The 20,972-nt window shown below is 38.6% G+C and overlaps 1 protein-coding gene across 1 annotated transcript in view; it reads left to right on the plus strand.

Annotated features, from left to right (window-relative positions):
* The window catches only part of LOC125235239, a 44,070-nt gene that overhangs the window by 18,469 nt on the left and 4,629 nt on the right, over positions 1–20,972 (plus strand). Inside the window, exons 3-4 of the mRNA XM_048141730.1 lie at positions 6,501–6,686; positions 20,360–20,492. Coding sequence (XP_047997687.1) covers positions 6,501–6,686; positions 20,360–20,492 — 319 coding nt within the window. The remainder of the gene's footprint in view (positions 1–6,500; positions 6,687–20,359; positions 20,493–20,972) is intronic.

The raw sequence follows: 20,972 nt of genomic DNA on the forward strand, positions 1-20,972 counted from the left end.
TGTGGGTACTCAGACAACGATATATATAATATATAAATACTTATATACATAGAAAACATCCATGACTCAGGAACAAATATCTGTGCTCATCACACTAATAAATGCCCTTACAGGGATTCGAACCCAGGACCGCGGCGTAGCAGGCAGGGTCACTACCGACTGCGCCAGACCGGTCGTCCCAAAGTCACTATAAGCAAGATCTTTTTATATTTAATCTATGACGACACCCACGGGAAGAAAGGGAGTGATGAAATTCTTAACCCGGCACCACACGGGATACGTGTGATGAACGGTCTGTTGTTTCTCATGAAGTTTTAAGTCATTAATGCCATAATGTATCGTTTGTCCACATTTTCTTTAGTCATAATTATTTTTTTTATTAGAGACTCGTAACTTTTCAGGATTGGCATAAACAAACCTAACCACCTATAGAAAACCCTGAAAAGTAAACCGTTTCAGAATTATGACATTTATGACTACCTAATGATAATCTGGCAATCATGACATTATGACTTTCAATCATTATGTCAAACAAAGGGATCCGGTGATAAACCCACACAAAAAGGCCAGAATCCGTTTGACCGATAAGCCCTTGAGCCTATACTCTTCAATATAGATAGTAACTAAAACTAGCTCTCGTAATAGTTTGGTAGCAATTTAATTTACTAAGGGGCCAGCGTAGGTTATTTAAGGTGACGGAGTCAATTACGTTTATATGGGTCTATTGACCTTTTAAATTATCTGCACCAATGTTTTTAATTCAAATACACTGTATGAATGAATGAATGAATGAATTACTTTATTGCGATAAACATGGTATACATTTCGTTTCTAAGGTACAAGCATAGTACAAGCCTTGTATTACAAGTGTGTTTCCATGACAACCCATACGATTTGACAGTTCGCGCACTTGTAATACAAGGCTTGTACCTTTCGAGAAACGGGCCCCTGGGGCTCGTACTTTTCGAGAAACGGGCCCCTGGGGCTCGTTTCTAGAAAGGTACAAGCCTTGTATTACAAGTGCGCGAACTGTCAAATCGTATGGGTTGTCATGGAAACACACTTGTAATACAAAGCTTGTACTTCAAGTCATGGAAACACTTTATTTAGTAATACAAAGCTTGTACTACGTCAAGCGCAGGCGTCATATAACAGAGTGTCCATCCACGTTGTACCAGGTACGAACCCGATCTAGGATCGCAACCCCTATCCCGCAAGCGTCTACCCAGGGCCTTCACAAAATCCTTGGCTTCGGCGCACCAGGGACCAGCCGCCTCAACCGCAACAGGGACAAAATCGTACACCGGCTTCAAGTTCGAGTACTTGGTATGCTTTTGCCTTGCCGCGTACTCCGCCGCCCCGCCCGCCGCACGCGTAGTCTGTGCCAGATGTGATGGAGCAAACGTGCTCACACACGTAGCATCCCACAACAGACTACGACTTTTAGCCCACGGAACGAGAGTGAGACCGTCAGGCCTCTTTCCATCCGTACGACTAAGGCCCTGGGGCTCCAACACGCACGGCAGGTTCGCCGACACCATCGCCCTGCGAACGATATCATTAATCGCATGATGTCGAGGAAACCTACCAGCACACCGCGCACAACTCAGCCCATGGTGCCCATTTGCCTCCACCGTTACACCACAGACACATGGATGAGGCTCACACACAGTACACCCGAGCCTTAACGCAGCACCAATCCTCAAGGAGTCGTTATCCAACAACGTACCCAAGTGCGATGATGGCAAGGCGTGTAGCCAGGCCCCCGACTCGGGCGCTACTGCCGCCTTTAACCGAGCCAACTCAACCCCCGATGCGCTCTCCAGCAACTGTTCGTATGCCTGACGGCACAGAAGGTCATCCCACGATCTCTGAGCTCCGAGGTTGTCCGGTCTGGCCCCGCTGGGATAGCGAACAGCCCACTCATCCAATGCGCTACCCACAAAAGGCATGTGCATATCGATCTCACGAACTGACAAAATACGCGCAACCAGACCCTGAGACGCGTGTGAAGATGCAAGAAAAGCTACAAGTCCCACATCCTGCATGCGACGCACCCCCAACCCGCCATGCCGAATGGGAAGAGTAGCCTGCAACCACTGGGATTCCTCAAACCGGACATTCAGGATGGACTCCAGACCGCTTTGGAGCACCTCATCGAATCTCATCACAACCTGCATATGCATCCAAGTCGGCGCCGTTCTCAAAGTGTATGTTACGCGTGGGATTGATAAACAGTTACGTAACAACACCAAAGATACATGCGCCGAGACATGCTGCAAGTGCTTCATAGACTCTGAAAGCGCCACGGTTTTGTCCTGAACCACCTGATTATCCCCTCCGAAAAAATCGGCGCCCCAAGGAGCACTAAAGATGACTTCTCCACCAACCTTAAGCCAGGCAAAACATCTTCAAAATCGGCTACCAACCCCTAGTTTCCGGACCACAAAGAAACAACTCGCACTTCTCAGCATTCACCTGCAAGCCAACGGCTGATAACGCTTGCACTAGCTTCCTCACATCCCCCAACACGACATCCGGCGCTCCACCCAACGTACCATCATCCAAATACCAGACGTTTAAAGGACTGGCTAGCGAACGGATGACACCTTGCATGGCTAAACAAAAAGGAGAGGGCCCAACGGATCGCCCTGCTGAGCACCTACCTGTGATGCAATCGGATCAGTCCCATAAAAGAGATTACTTGTGGAAGAATAACATTGGTGAAGGAACGGAAATAACGATGGTACCCTATCCTTAACTTCCCTCAAAATTACATCCCTCTCCACAGAATTGAAAGCGTTTCTAATATCTACTTTCAGTATCACACTAGAAACGTTCTCCGGAGCCATGGCATATGACCGCACTGCATTACTAGATTCACCTACTTTTATCAATTTAAAAGCAGTTAATTTAACTTTATTCAAGGGCAAATTACTTTACCCACTAGTAGATAAAATGCTTTTTTACCCGCTGGTATTAAAGGACAAAACACATGTTTCCGAGCTAGTGAGGGGAAAAATATATTTTTCAGTACAATGGTAGCTTTTTGCCCACGCAAAGTGGTTAATTTTTTTTCAGGTCGAAACATCAGGGTCATCTGAACTGAAAAACATCGTACGATACACGTGTGAAAAGGAAATTCGTGACTCGTGTTGATTTATCGCCACTCGTTTCGAACTCCCTTTTTTCCGTTTTAGTTGTTTTAGCTTTTGGTTTTTTAAAATATGTATTCAAATTATTTTCTTACGAATAAATTTATCAAATTCGTTTTTTCCGTTCTATTATGTCAATATCCAAGAAAGGAAATGAAATGAAATATTTATTTTCCAAGTACGTCAAATAAAGCTACGCCGGCTCTAACCCTACGCCTCAGCCTCGAGAATATTTCAGTCCCCCCTCAGTTGGAGGGGGGTATCCACTATGGGACCGGCAAGAAACTCGGCGGGCCACTTCTTTTCAAAACATTACATCTTATAATTAACATGCATTAAAAAACGAGATACAATTTAATCAGCAAAAGTATTCATCAAAAAAAAAGAAATATTAAATTAACAGACTAGGTACCTACTCTATGGAAATTCATTTCAATAAATTATACAAAGTACAAAGTTACTATGATTAATAAGAGATTTTAGAGATGTATAATCTCTAAGTGTTAAAGTACCTACATCAAAAAAAAGAAAAAACATACATGATAAAAACAAAAAAAAAAACGAACTGATACAAATAAAAAATAACTAAAATAACTTTTAAGAAGAAAGATAATGAGACTACGTTTTTATGAGGAATCGATCCTCCCCTGTCATTTTAAGAGACGATTCGCGATTATTATACCAAAGTTAGTAATCTTGGCTACACCCCCACAATCATTCAGTTTTGAGTCGTACTCTTATAAATAAGTCTGAATGTATCTATCAAGCTAAAATTACGTAATTTAGGCAATTGAGGCAGTTTGGATGCTTCAATTTAGCTCAACAATTTAATCCGAAGGTTACGAAAACAACCTAACTAGCGATATGCTTGTAGGAATTTCATTATTGCATTTTATTACACTTTGGGTTCGCTAAACTAAAGATTGGCCATGACCACTATCCATGATGGAAAAAATATTGTGATATGAATATCTGTAGCTTAGTAGGGTAAAATACAGGGTGTTTGTTCAGTTACATATATCAATTTAGGGACTAAATTGAATATAAAGTTCATGCTGAACAACTTTTAATATGAAACACACGGACCCGGCATAAAAATTTCGCCGTTTCATACATTTTGGCTATCTGACTTTGAAATGTCGTATGGAATAAAATTTGTTTTGACAAATTAACACGTTCACGGACGGCTAGTGACGCTATCTGTCATAGGCCAAAGGAAACAAATGACTGCGCGTATGCTATAGCATACGTGTCCATGAATGTGATATGGGTAAATATTGTCTGGGTTGGTCCTATAGTATTGCTCAGTATAACCTAATAATTGCTCCGTAAAGTTTTGCTTTAGTACTTGTCTAAAATTCATACAAAAATAATTGTGACGAAATTGTATGATAAAAATAGAAGTAACTGGCCTGTACGTACAAAGAGGGCATACGTTTCAATAACGTCTGCTAGGTAAATAAACTCCACTATCAAAACATGCTCGAACACAAATGTACACACACACAACCAAAGATTCGCGTGAATTCGCCTGTTCACACAATCGTGGTCCTCATTTTCCTCCGTGGATAACATTTTTTAATACATTTCATTTTATTATAAATAAAAACCTATTGACAGTATTGACCACTGCTATGCCCTTGGGATGGATCTTCGAATTTTCAACGATATAAAAGTTTACATGCAAACATATTTTTTCCTTTCCTAATTTTTATTAAAAAACCGAAAAAAAAACAGTCATACATCGAATTGCGTAAAAAAATCCAAAACGTCAATATCCCGGAAGGAAAATAAGGACGTTTGTTTGGAAAAGCGGCCATCTCCTTCACTCTTAACAACAAAGCACTCCCCGGTGCGAGAGAAAGAGAAGGACAACGCTATACGTTTGTATATATCTGTCTCGCCTAACAAGCTGCACCCAGACGCCGTCTGGCTACAGATACCTTTCTGTCATCGCCCTCCATTAAAAGCCTGGCGTTTGTCCAAATTTCGAATCGATGCTTCTTCTTGATTTAATTCAGGGTATTTTTTTAAAAATCTCATAGCAATTTTTGTAGTGAATAACCATAGTGGTCATTGGTTCAGTCTTTATAAGTTTATTTTTACAATTTTTACTGATGACTTTCCCCATGTTATGATTCCATAACCTTAAACAGAATTTACGTAATCGGTGTGCATTAATTTGACGGATTTTTTTCATAACAATGAATGTCGTTTGTGAGCTAGAATTTGTTGCACATTTTTTAATGACTATACATATTATATTGATATAATTCCTATAGTATATATTTACCATAAATATCTTAATAATATTTCAGATGTTCCTATTGGACTACGAGATGTAATTTTTCTAGATACCTCACTATATACTTTATATATGCTACCGCGTTTCCAGACGAATTTATTCATGAGAGTTACTAGGTAAAATAATCAAATATCTTCGTGGGCATTGTTATATCAGGGTTAGCATAATTAATTTTCCAATTTGACTGACACGCATAGTCATTATTCATAATGATCGCTTTATATTATTTTATAAAGCCCGGTTAATCGAGTTACACGTAACATTTAATTAAAATGTTGCGTGTGGGTATTGCAAAATATTATACGAAGTAGTAATAGTACATTACGTCAGACGCCTGAAAAGAAGGGCTTACAGGGTTAGTAGGTATTTAGGTATATCAGGTATATCCAGATAGTGATATGCCTGTAAGCCCTTTTCAAGGAATGTATATGCTTTTCTCAAACTTGCAACTCATGTCTCATGTACACTTTAAATCCACATCCACATCACTTTTGTCCGAACTCATTTTGAAATTTGAAAAAGCTCTAGATAAAATATTTGCAAATCCGAGCAAACATATATTATTATTTAATTTCCGCGTTTATACATACATACATACAATCACGCCTGTATCCCATAAAGGAGTAGGGGTAGGGGTTCCGCGTTTATACTTTTTTTTTAAAGCTGTTTGAGGTAACCTTTTAAAATCCCTTTCCTCCCGTGGATGTCGCAGAAGTCAGAATTCAACAGTGGAGTATGGGGTCAATTTTGATATGATCACGATTATTTTCCTTCAACCTCTTAATTACTAATACCTATAGATTGGCACTAGATCTTCAATGTACCTAAAGTGCTCTGCTTACCCCTTTTGCAAATACAGGCGCGAGTTTATGTATGATGTACAGTGCCGATTTAAAAGCTAGGCTGCACCATAAAGGAATTAGACTATCACCCTGAATTATTCCTCGCTGAATCCTTTGAAGTCCTTATGGGGTCATCCCTAAGTCTTCGAGGTGTATATAGCACATTGTCAATATACTAAACGTGATTTTTGCCTCCAGGTGGGAGAGATAATCTTCAGCATCCTGATCCTGATCTCCGTAATGGCTGGTGGGATGGCCATCAGCTCTGATGACAAGGAACTGAAACAAGTGGGAGTGGGACTCCTGGTCATTTCGATCATCTTGCTGCTGGCTCTGGCTCTGTTACTGGCTTTCACCATCACGCTGCTCGTTGGTCTACACAAGGTAAAGAAGGCTTCATCATCCTCCTTGCGTTATTCATTGCCGTAATGGCTGGTCAACCTCCACTCTATCCACCCAGCGATATTTTGGGTGACCAGCAGGACGGCGTCCCTTCGGGCTTGAAGTCAGTGAGCTCGGCGGCGTCGGCGAAAGATGGCGCGCTTCGCCCTTGTCCACACATTTTTAAAAGACGAAATCGAGCTCTCAAATTTCAATAATAGCCGCTCACGAATGCGCGAACTACAGACAACCTGCCCTGTAGGCCTAGCACATGATGGCCGCGAGAGTATGTCGCCGCGAGATAGATGACACCTCTTCTTCTAACCGTATTAATGACATAAGGACGGGTAGTCTATCTCGCGGCGACATACTCTCGCGGCCATCATGTACTAGGCCTACTGCTAATTATGCAAAAGACAAGCCGTGACCGGCTTACAAACACATGCGTATTATTCAAAAATGCCACTGCTCAGACACGAGACTTGAATACCTACGCAAACCGCCGAATATTCAAGGTTTTCAGACGTTTTTGCTTATTTAGGTCGACACTTGATGAATTGTCGACCTAGGTTTGGACCGGTTCCTGGCCTGACCGGTTTGGCCCTGGGTTCAAATCCCTGTAAGGGCATTTATTTTTGTGATGAACACTGTCACATTCATCATGTTCATGAAACAGTTAAGTAATCCTTAAGTATGCAGAAATCGGTAATCGGTATTCCTTACACTTTATAACCTTCAAGAAAACGATGGATTACACAGATCTCAAATTAAGAATAAGGTACAGCGGGGCAAATCTCGACTGGGGGGCAATTGTAACTGATCCATTTTTTCCATTATTACACTATAATGTTGAGTTCTACATGTATCTGTTATGGACCAAGTGATAAATCGGGCACTATACATAATGCCCGGGCATTATGAATAATGCCCATTGTGAGTGGGCAGTTTGATAATAACTATTCAAATAATTAAATTGCCCGGGCATTATACATAATGCCCATCCTCTGTTGGGCAAAGTAATAATAACACATCGAATAGCTGAATTTTGCCCGGGCATTATACATAATGCCCATCCTCTGTTGGGCAAAGTGATAATAACATATCGAACAGCTGAATTTTGCCCGGGCATTATACATAATGCCCATCCTCTGTTGGGCAAAGTAATAATACCACACCGAATAGCTGAATTTCGCCCGGGCATTATACATAATGCCCATCCTCTGTTGGGCAAAGTGATAATAACATACCGAATAGCTGAATTTTGCCCGGGCATTATACATAGTGCCCATCCTCTGTTGGGCAAAGTAATAATAACACACCAAATACGAGGGCTGATTGAAAAGTTCGCGGCTTAAGTATGAAATCAAAACCAAAGTTTTTTTATAATATTTTTATTTCTCTACGTAGTCCCCGTTAAGGTCTTTGCACTTATTCCATCTGGATTCCAAAGCCATTATACCACTTTAAAAAAAAATTCCTCCAGGCCTTCAAAATAGGTATCCACTTCAGCTTGGACCTCGTCGTTGGTCAAAAATCTCTTACCACCCATGTGTTTTTTTAAGTTTGGAAATAAATGGAAGTCCGATGGTGCCAAATCGGGTGAATAAGGCAGATGCGGCAATAATTCAAACCCGCAATTATGAATTTCTGCCATTGACTTTAGTGACTTATGCACGCGTGCATTGTCCTGGTGGAAAAGAACTTTCTTTGTCAGCACTCCAGGTCTTTTTACTTTCAAAGTCGACGTAATCGACGTAAAAGTTCGCAATAATAGTCCGAGTTTATAGTCGTACCTTTTTGGAGATAGTCAACCATTATTACACCCTTTGCGTCCCAGAACACTGATGCCATAACTTTATTTGCCGACAAAATGGCCTTTGCCTTTTTGGGTGGCGGAGATCCAGCACGAACCCACTGTTTTGATTGCTGTTTAGTCTCGGGCGTATAGTGGTAAACCCATATCTCATCCATAGTAACATATCTGTCCAAAAAGTCTTGAGGGTCAGCTTCATACAGGTCTAGACAGTCGCGTGAAATTGTTAGACGAGTGATTTTTTGTTCCACTGAAAGGAGCTTTGGAACCCATCTCGCCGACACCTTGGAAAACCCTAATTCGTTAACTATAATGTTTTGAGTTTTTTCATAGATGCCTACGATGTCGGCTATTTCTCTCACTTTTAACCGTCGGTCTTGGATTATCATTTTGCATACAGTTGCCACATTATTTGGATTGGTCGCAGTAGTTGGCCTCCCGGAGCGAGGGTCATCTGCGATACTGACTCGTCCCCGCTTGAATTCAGCTGCCCACTTTTTTACCATCGTATATGATGGACCGGATTGCCCTAATGTACACTGCATATCTTCATAAATTTGTTTCGCAGTCAATCCTTTTTTATGAAGATATTTAATTACATCACGTTGCTCCAAATTGTCCATTGTGAAAAAACTGCTTACACGTATTTTTAAATGAGAGGAAAAACTTATTTTAAAATATTGCATTTAATTAAAATTTCGCGGGATGACAACTAAATAATGACAGTTCAAAATGACGGCAGAAAAAAGAAACTAAGTTTTTTTTTTAATGGTCAGGCCGCGAACTTTCCAATCAGCCCTCGTAACTGAATTTTGCCAAAGAATAGAGATTTTTTATTTTACATAAATAAAATTACACAGTATGAGAATCCATATTAATATTATAAATGGGAAAGTGTCATAACGTCGGCGGCCTGCTGAACGGATCGCCGGAATCTGGCTACCGCAGTCTCACCTCTCGACAACCTTTCAGCCACTCTTTTTAAGGGTTGCTCTGTTGTCGCACCGTGTGTGTGTGCGGTCGTTTTGCAGGGCCCACTCAATGAGTTGGCAAGTCACCGCTTGTCTTTTACAATTGCGAGACTTATTGTCAGGTGCCCGATAATTTCCTCCCATAGCCCTCTATCCAGTTCATCCAACTTATAAAACAATAACCCATGACTTTAGCTCCCATCGTAGCACAAAAGTGCTGCACTGCAATAGTCTTTGCACCTGGCGAGGACCATCTACGGTTGTATCATATCATATTGTGCGCTCGGGGTGGTATCCGCCACGTGTATCCCTTGCCTTTAGATTAAAATGTCTTAAAAGGCCTCTGTGCTGTTGGATTTGGCCCCACGCATGCCTCCCAAAGGTCCACGCATGTCCACGATCCAGAGATATGCAAAAGACACACCGAATAGCTGAATTTTGCCCGGGCATTATACATAATGCCGATCCTCTGTTAGGCAAAGTGATAATAACATACCGAATAGTTCAATTTCGCCCGGGAATTATACATAATGCCCGTCCTCTGTTGGGCAGAGTAATAATAAAACATGTAGCAAAGCTAATAGATGGATTGGCGCAGCTTCAGCAGACTTTCGTGCCGTTCTGTTCAAGAGACTGTATGCAGTTTCGTATCAAACTACAAAGGACACCGTCGCGAGCCGCCTGCAGTGCCGTAGGACCTCTCGATGTCAAGGATGGCTAAGATAGGACTTATAATCAATGATTTAGAGTTAAACGACAAGTCCGACATAGGCCGCAGATCAGAGCTCGCTTCGAGCCTTAGTGAGACATAGATGATGTCGGGGGAGGGCGAGAGCCATAGGCAGAGCTATCGGTAAGCGCTATCATAAAAGTTTCTTACTTTCACGCATGGCAAAGATGGTGAAACGCCTAGTTTGTTTAGTAGGTATGACCAAGTGTCCCTATCTCGCTAGGAGAGGGAAAAAATAGCACTTTAGGTTTCAAAAAGCAATTGTTAATAAACTTAGATGATGAACTAGCTCTGCAGAATGCGTACGTAAATGCATGCTGTTCCTTTAAAAACATAAAAATCACTATATGTATGCCTTTCAGATTTGAGGAGTTCCCTCGATTTCTCCAGGATCCATCATCAGAACTGGGTTCTGATAAAAGTGAGACCAATCTGTATTGTATGCATATACCTACATTCAATCATATTTCTAAATCGGTCCAGTAACGGCGGAGATATCGTGGAACAAACATAAAAAAAATACAGACGAATTGAGAACCACCTTTCTTGAGATTTAAGGGCGGCGGTTAAAAAGTATGCTTATTTAAGAAAGCGCAATTTACATTTCATTATTTGTTAGGAAACACCCAGTATACTTATTAAACTTATTATCAAATTGCCCAACAATCACGTAGCAGTATCATAATGCCCGGGCAATGTGATAAAAAATGGCGTTCAGAAAAACCTGTTAAACTTATTATCAAATTGCCCAACGATTACGTAGCAGTATCATAATGACCGGGCAATGTGATAAAAAATGGCGTTCATGCAAACCTGTTAAACTTATTATCAATTTGCCCAACGATCACGTAGCATTATCATAATGACCGGGCAATGTGATAAAAAATGGCGTCTAGACAATGATTAATCACTTTGCCCAATACAGCTAGGCATTATTCATAATGCCCGGGCATTATACATAATGCCCTCATTAATCACTTGGTCCATAACATATCCACTGAACACGCCTACCATGTATTAACCCGTGGACACTCTATTTAATAATGCAAACATTATTAAAAATGAAAAAAATGGACGAGTTACATTTGCCCCCCAGTCGAAATTTGCCCGGCTGTACCTTACCTAGTTTCGTAATAAATTTTTCGTACTGACTTAGCTTTATTTGTAGGTACTATATAGGATAAACAAATCCCAAACTGTTAACTACTTCGTCTTTTAAACTGTAGTAGGTACTTATGAGAAAAAAAAATCCTGGTATGTTTCCATTTAAAACAGATATAATTATGTAGTTAAAATTGCAAACCTTGCATGTTTAACATGTTTTCCAATCCGTAAACATATAACTACACTCGTCATATAAAAGTGACAACGCAATCATCTAAATTGTCGCCGACCCGATTACATCTTTAGGCGCGCGGTGAGCCACAGCGGACTATTGTGCATGATGACGTAACGTGATGTCCTATCTATATAAGGTCCTAATTTATTAGTTGCAGATATTTTAACACATGATACTTTACATTAAAATAATTAACTTTAAATATAAATTAAGAAATCTTTTCATGTAACTTTTTTGATTTCATTTTCCTAACAAAAAAATTAATTATAATTTCGTCTAAAAAAAATCATCATGTGCATTATCACATGTCACAATAACACTGTCTGTCATGTCAACAATTGTTTGTTGTAAATGTCGTAAAGGTTCGGCGGGAAAACTGCACATGTCATTGAAGTGGCCAGTTACAGTTAAGTGGTACGTAAAAGAGGTACTAGAATCTGTTCAATGAGTTTTCATTTAATAATCACATAAACAGGGTGTTTTTACGTAGCAAATTTGTTTTTCCGTTTTCTCCAAAAAAACATCGTAAAAGCTATAATGTTTCACGGTTTAATATACTCCAGAGACCGAGTACTATCAGCTGTAAAAATATCTGCATCTAATAAATTAGGACCTTATATAACAGATCATATAATAATAGATATAATAGTCTATCAAGGTTATACTTGAATCTGAAAACCTCGCCTAATAGTCTGTATCTTTAGGTGTTACCATAGATTAAATATAACAAGATCATACCATCCCATACATTAAAATGCGACCGCCTAAGACCGCGCTTACACTCCACCACACATAGATGGCGCCACAAAAAAAAATCTTGTAGCTTTCGATTATACTTGTAGATGGCGTTAAGTGTCACTTTTGACATAGATTTAAGGCTCGGAATTGACACTTAATGCCAATCTACAAATAATCGGTGGCAACAAGGCATTTTTTTGTGGCGCCAACTATGTGTGGTGAGGAGTGTAAGCGCGTTCGTAGGCGGTCGCATTTTAATGTATGGGATGGTATGATCTTGTTATATTTAATTTATGGTGTTAGAATATATGTAAACAAAATCTACCCTCAAAAGCTTGAAGGTAAATGAAAAGGTTACACGACCAAATAAGGAGGTTAAATAACCTAACCACAAAATTAAAACCGGCCAAGAGCGTGTCGGGCCACGCTCAGTGTAGGGTTCCGTAGTTTCCTGTATTTTTTTTTCAAAAACTGTTCAACCTATCAAGTTAAAAATAATTTTCCTAGAAAGTCTTTATAAAGTTCTACTTTTATGATTTTTTTCATGCGCATTTCATGGGCGCATTTTTTTTTACTTTTGGAGCGATTATTTCCGAAAATATTAACAATATCAAAAAAATTAAAAAAAAACCCGACACAGAGGATCGATTTTCATAAAACAAAGAACACTCCCGACTAATTCAGCTTTCAAACAAAAAAAAAACTAAATCAAAATCGGTTCATCCGTTCGGGAGCTGCGATGCCACAGACAGACACACACGCAAACAGACTCGTCAATCTTATAACACCCCGTCGTTTTTGCGTCGGGGGTTAAAAACAGGTCGCTCAGTGACAGATCCACTTAGTGTTGTATGGTTGACCGACAAGGTCGTATCAGAACCATGTCAAATCGTTTAATTAGAATCAACCTCTAGGGGTCAACAATGTCAACATATACGGGATGAGTTCATAATACCCACTTAATAAACTTATTTTTATACTGAACAATAGCCACACTGAGCTATAATATCTCTACTTGCTAAAAATAATGCTAGTCTATACACAGTCAAGCATAAAACATAAAATTAGGGGGTGAGCTCAAGAGCCACAGCTCTTAATTTGTCGACAGTCATAAGAGCTATGGGACATATTTTTAAGCAATTGTTCACACCCATATTCACACCCAGGACTGTTCAAAATTGTTTAAAGATTGTCACTATACTTACTGGCAGACTCGCATTAATCATTATGTCAATGCTTTGCACAAATTGTGAAACACATCTGCCATCAGTAGACGGCTAGACGTTCAAATTGAATAATGGGACAACCTTGACAATGGCACGAATTTGTTTGTTGTCTTACCTATTTTTATTGAGACTGGCATGTTTTGGTAACCTTTTTTAGGCGCTGGTCCCGTCAAATAGAGTAAGCGATTATTAGCTATCGGTGATAGAAACGAATAAAAGATCGCTCCCGTGTAAATACCTCTATAACCTAACGACAAAATTAAAATTTTGAAAAAACCCCCGACCGCGACATAGTGGACAGATTTTCATGAAACATGGCTAAGAACACTCCCGGCTAACTCTTTCAAACAAAAAAAAACTAAATCGAAATCGGTTCATCCGTTCGGGAGCTACGATGCCACAGACAGACACACACACAGACAGACAGACAGACCGTCGTTTTTGCGTCGGGGGTTAAAAAGAGACGCGATAATAGAAAGCGTATTGTTGTTCAAGGAAGAAATACGGTGAAAACCGATGGAAAGCTTAGGTAATGTTACATATTCAGTGTTGAATATTCAATTAGACTATACATTACAATTCGCTGTGGGTCTTGTGTCACACGGCACTCAATACCAATTACAAGGCCCAGGTATACGATGATATACATAGTATAGTCATCATCCTCCTTGCGTTATCCCGGCATTTGCCACGGCTCATGGGAGTCCGGGGTCCGCTTTGACAACTAATCCCAAGATTTGGCGAAGGCACTAGTTTTTACGAAAGCGACTGCCATCGGACCTTCCAACTCGAAGGGTATCTAGGCCTTATTGGAATTAGTCCGGTTTCCTCACGATGTTTTCCTTCACCGAAAAGCGACTGGCAAATATCAAATGACATTTCGCACATAAGTTCAGAAAAACTCATTGGTACGAGCCGGGTTCGAACTCGCGACCTCCGGATCGCACGCTCTTACCGCTAGGCCACTAGCGCACATACACACATACATACGGATACATATATAGTTATAGTACGATACGATATAATTATTTTCTAGGTGCATGCCTGGTGGTGCCCTCATTTTGTAGGTTTTTTTACCTAAAACGTATGGAGCCAAATTAGTTTCAACGGTTTCCGCTAGCCTACATTTTTAACATTAAAAAGATCACTTTAGATCAAGGAGGATATAATAAAGACCAAACTTAACCAAGCTTAAAATTAGATACTACTATGTACTACTAGACTATAGGCGCTGGTTTTTTTTAGTTTAGTTTTCGCAGCCTGGAGGTGGCCAAAATCATATTTTCCCCAAATAATTATTTTTGCTTGTTTTTTATTTGAACAAAGGGCATGCTTCTTTATTTTAATATCATAATAGCAGGTCAATACACGTTCAAAATTAAAAAAAAAGTATTTGTAGGCATCATCAGTGTAGTTATGATAGTATTTAATAGGTGGCGCTAAAAATCGAGGTACGATTCTTAGTATGAAGTATGTAAATCCTGTAGGTATAAATCATTCTTGCTTTAGATTATATTACATGATTGTATTTGTGACACCATCACAAACTTAACGCACGTTGTCAAAAGGGTTCCATTTTACTGCCACCCTATTCCTATCATCAAAGAGGATTGAGTATTATACAGAGTTAGTGCCAAAGTAAAATGTGTAATCACAGTGCATAGACTGCCATCTCACGACACAGGCTTAAAACTTTTGAACCTCAGTTTTGACAATTTATTCTAAGCTTGATATATGTGTTTTAATGTCAAACACTTTTATTAGCGCCATCTAGCCGAGCGTTCCCCAAAGGTGTAACGCCATCTTGGCCACCGTACCTTTTTCATTATGGTTTTGAGGTACGGTTTTTATCTTAGACTTTATCCGACTATACGGAGTTACATATGTCTTTGCTAATTATTAACATGAACTTTGAGGTAGTTTGAGAAGCGATTAATCTTTTTACTCAAGTCTTAAAGCTCACATTGGCAAAGTATAGTAGACGTAAAACTATTGCGTACATATTCATTGATGCGCCCGCATATTGCAGCTAGGACTTCCCCAAGAGCAAAATTCACAGCGACCGGTTCTCGCTCTAGCGAGTTACCTGCCTTTTATTTTATCTTTGACATTTAATCCATACTAACATTATAAATGGGAAAGTGTGTGTCTGTTTGTTTGTCCGTCTTTCACGGCAAAACGGAGCGACGAAATGACGTGTTTTTTTAAGTGGAGATAGTTGAAGGGATGGAGAGTATAATAGGCTACTTTTTGTCTCTTTCTAACGCTAGCGAAGCCACGGGCAAAAGCTAGTATAGTTTAGTTTAGGCATAGGTATTATACCTAATAAAACAATGTGAAAAACCCCCAGAAAAAATCGAGCAAGTGGCTTATTTTCCTATTTTTCTCAAAAACTACTGAACCTAAACTTCAAAAAATTTTCCTAGAAAGTCTTTATAAAGTTCACTTTTGTGATTTTTTTCCATATTTTTTAAACATAGGTTCAAAAGTTAGTTACACTTCTTCCTTTAGGAGCGATTATTTCCGAAACTATGATTATTATCAAAAAACGATCTTAGTAAACCCTTATTCATTTTTAAATACCTATCCAACAATATATCACACGTTGAGTTGGAATAAAAATAAAATATCTGCACTTTACATGTAACCCTAATAAAACATTTTTTTCCATTTTTTATTTTTGCACTTTGTTGGCGTGATTGATATACATATTGGTACCAAATTTCAGCTTTCTAGTGCTTACGGTTACTGAGATTATCCGCGGACGGACGGACGGACGGACAGACAGACATGGCGAAACTATAAAGGAACCCTTTTTTTCATTCCAACCTCAACGTGTGATATATTGTTGGATAGGTATTTAAAAATGAATAGGGGTTTACTAAGATCGTTTTTTGATAATATTAATATTTTCGGAAATAATCGCTCAAAGGAAAAAAAGTGCAGCCCCCCCCTCTAACTTTTAACCATATGTTTAAAAAATATGAAAAAAATCACAAAAGTAGAACTTTTAAAGACTTTCTGCATATGCTCATTTTTGAGTAAAATAGAAAACTACGGAATTCTAATTTTCTTTCTTTTAACATAGTATGATGTGATGTGATTGATGTCACTGTATCAAATATTTTTCACCACACCAACTGGTAAAGACTTACTTTGCTATTGGAAAACAGATAGCAAAATTGTATTTTATCTACAAGAGTGCTAAGTAATTTCATAAAAATTTTAACTTGATGTCTTAAGCTAACTGGTACAATTACTAAACGCGCTATAAAGAAAACAAAAGTGACTGCGACTGTTAGTAGGTCAGTCTTATCCCAGCATTGCAGACTAACTTTACTAAATACACTCGTAGCATTTTCTAGCAAACACACAGAAGTTGCCCGCCGAGTTTCTTGCCGGTCCCATAGTGGATACCCCCCTCCCAACTGAGGGGGGACTGAAATCTTCTCGAGGCTGAGGCGTAGGGTTAGAGCCGGCGTAGCTTTATTTGACGTTCATATGCGCATTGTAATATGCCTACTTGAAAAATAAATATTTCATTTTCATTTTCATTTTCATTTCACTAATGCTAAAAATACAAGATTAGTTTATTTACCTAGCATACTAACTTTTATCTGCTTCTTACTGTGGGGCTACCATGAGTTTTTAATACGTTACTCGATAGTGTAAACGACACGAATTACATTCATTGTATGGGGAAAGTGAACACTTAAAAAGTGCTCCCAAAAGTCCCACACTTTAACTACTAGAACCAAAAATTACATACATTTTCCGCAACCCAGCCTTAGGCCACAGAATATATAATTTGTTTTATTATTATATAAATGGGCTTAGGGTACTCTTGGCCACAAACTAGCCAAAGGCAAAGACGTGGCCTGCGATGGAGTGACCTCGCCCAGAAGATGCCTGTTCACTCTTGATTTGAAGGTTGCCGGGGTATATGAGTTCGGAAATATAGCCCTATATGTACTTCAGCACTGGATGCCTTAGTCACTTTATGTGTAATTTATTTCAGTTCAATTTCACACAAGTAACATTCAAAAATCATCCATTATTAACCGTTCGTTATTTATCATTCCAAGACCAAACTGGTTTCCCAAAGTCAAGGTTATGTGACGCAGATAACAAATATTTGTAATAATAATACAGATACTGGCTTTGAACTATACTCATCAGTGCATAGCTTGTTCTAAACAACAAAAGTTATACTTAAGCTGTAGCTTAGGAGGGGGCATACGAGCTGTTACCAACAGAAAATATTTTTCCCACTGTCGGAAACACGTGCTTTGTCCTTTAATACCAGCTGGTAAAAACGATTTTATCCACTGGGTAAAGTAATTTGACCTGAATAAAGTCAAATTAACTGCTTTAAAATAGTGAATCTAGTAATAAAGATAATTTACCACCTGTGGAACTACTGGAAACCGTGATAAACGCATTTTTTGCGTTGTAGTTTCCCGCTGTTTCGAGGGGAAAGTTTTGTTTACACTCGCTGTTTTACTTCTCGTGTGTTAAAAAACTTAGTTCAGGATTCTATTCTCGAACCACTTGCTTCGCTCGTGGTTCAACTATAGAATCTTTACTTGCTAATTCCACACTCGGCGTTAAAATATTTTTGTATAACAAATAACTATTTCCCCTCACTAGCTCGGAAACACGTGTTTTGTACTTTAATACCAGCGGGTAAAAATGCATTTTATCCACTAGTGGATAAAGTAATTTGACCTTGAATATAGTCATTTTTACTGCTTTAAAACGGATAAAAATGAGTGAATCTAGTGATGACGATGTTTTACCACCTGTGGAACTACTGAAAGCAGTGATAAACGCGTTTTTTTGCGTTTTACTTTCCTCGCTATAGTGAGGGGAAAAGTTTTGTGTTACACTCGGGTGCAAATGTATTTTACTTCTCGTGTGTTAAAAAACTCGCAACTTCAGGATTCTATTCTCGAACCACTCGCTTCGCTCGTGGTTCAACTATAGAATCCTTTCACTTGCTCGTTTTTCAATTCCACACTCGGCGTTAAAATACAACTTTGCACCCTTGTATAACAAATAACTATAAAAGATACAATTTAAATGATGATACTTTTGTTCAGTGACTTTTGAAAATGATGAAGTCCACGGATTTTTATTTTTTATAAAATTATGTATGCCACCATACTGTACGCCACCAGAATAAAAAAATTGCAATGTAATGCGTCTTTTAATATAAGTACTTTGAAGTGTAATAAAAATCTCAATAAATTATTTTAATAGGTTCGAGAGGTACATCCTACCGCTTCAACTTATTGCTCATATTACTGGAAACGCCCGGTATACCTACTTATAGGTATAGGTAAAAAAATGTGATAAAATAATATATTTTATTACCCCTATTTTATTATAATCGGAGCCTAACAGTGTAACGCAAACGAAACGACTCACTTCTTAACGCTATTGACTTTATTATCAATTGTTTGTTCAGTTGGCTCGCAAAAGGCGTTCCGTGGCTACTTTTATGAACTAAAACCACATTAACCTCCTCAGTCCTCGTGTACAAATTTTTGTACATATTCCAAAATTTATTTTCAACTTACCAAAGGTTCCAAAAACAAAACAAATGCTTTCAAGACTCAGGAGACATATACATATACATTTAAAATCTGGATTTTTAGGAAATATTTTCTAACATTTTGAATCAATAGGACGATTTCACCTAATGTGAAATCTAGTCGAAAACGTGACACTAAACTTAACGTTATTTCGATAAATCAATTTATACCAAGATGAATTATAAGGATATGGAATGAATTTGGCTCAATGGCCGGCTCATGGATTGTGATATTTCTAATGGCTACTGCTAAAATCAGTCTTGCACATTCAAACACCCAAAAAAAAATTGGTAATTAATTTAATTATACCTACGTACAACCAGATGCAGAAAAAAAATACCCTGATCCTTCATGTTTGTATGCACAGTCACTAATAGCAAAGTATTGTTCGAGAGGATGTTTTTGATGAAACATTTGAAATTCTTAGAATCTACCTTACAAAACAAAGTTATTACTTATCCATACCAATATCATAAATGGAAAAGTGTGTGTGTCTGTTTGTTTGTCCGTCTTTCGCGGCCAAATGGAGCGACAAATTGACGTGATTTTTAAGTGGAGATAGTTGAAGGGATGGAGAGTGACATAGGCTACTGTTTGTCTCTTTGCGCGAGCGAAGCCGCGGGCAAAAGCTAGTATTAAATAATACGCAGTTGTGTCAGTAGATTAGACATAAACATTTAGTGTCCTAGGCAAGATCATTTAGACACAACAAGGTCAACCTTCTTTGTTTTCCTATAAGAGCATAATGTAATTTGTATTGTATTAATTTCTTGACATAGTCGTCCATACATGTACCAAAACAATGGGTTCATTAAATATTTTCAATGCATTGATTGCATTTATGCTAGTCTGAATTCGCAGATTTTTTATCATGCATTTTTAGCTTAGCTTTTATATGGTCGTTGTCGATTTTTTTTAATTAATGAATAAAGATTTTACTTACTTAATAAATAGCAAAGCACTTCATTGGTTGAGCTGTGAAAGATAAAGAAACAGCTTCTGAAGAGCGTTAGTTTTTCTGTAAGAAGTGAATGACGATGACCAGAAAATAGACATACAAGCAATAATGAGAATGTGACTGAAAGTAAATGGTATTGATTAATAGAATACAAATAACGTGTATATCAAAAAATTGTTGAAGAACAAACAATATTGGACAACTTTGAACTTAGAAATAAAAATAAATTAAATAAAACACCTAACTAACATCTATATTGCTTCACTAGCTACGTGTTTTTATTCTCTTTTTTTTTCGTTTACAGAACAAGCGCGGTCACGTGAAGGCGTACCTGATCTATTCCGCCATTTTCTTCGTAATCGCCGTGATCATGTTCTTCTCTGGCCTCAGCCAGGGCCCTCCCGTCTCCAACATCATCTCCCACATCGTCGGCTTGGGTAAGTATTTCATTATTTACCTCTCGTTCTCTCACATCATTAACTATTGGAAGAATTTCAATATTTGCCTTAGGGCCTGGGCCCTCTTGTCTCCAATATCAACATTCACATCATTGTATCTCATTTTTACCTCTCATCTTCAACACCATGACTCATATTTTCAACCTTAGCTAGAGCCCTTCTGTTTCCAAAATCATTAGCTTGTGTAACTATTTCACCATTTAATTTCTACTTGGCTAGTCTAGGGCCCTCTCATCTTTCATATCAATATTTACACCTATGCCAATCACATGCTTCATTTCCGTCATCGCCGTTTACGTCATGACCCTCTTCATTTTGAGCATCGCCTAAACTATCACTAATTCTGGGATGTTTGCCCTTCAGGTTTCGAAAACAATGCAACAAAGCTATCTTGTCTATGAGTTTGATGTTATTATCGTCAAAAGATTACACAGGATTTTACGATTTGTCAAGCATGAA

This window comes from Leguminivora glycinivorella, chromosome 17, assembly GCF_023078275.1.
Source record: "Leguminivora glycinivorella isolate SPB_JAAS2020 chromosome 17, LegGlyc_1.1, whole genome shotgun sequence".
NCBI classification, from domain to species: domain Eukaryota; kingdom Metazoa; phylum Arthropoda; class Insecta; order Lepidoptera; family Tortricidae; genus Leguminivora; species Leguminivora glycinivorella.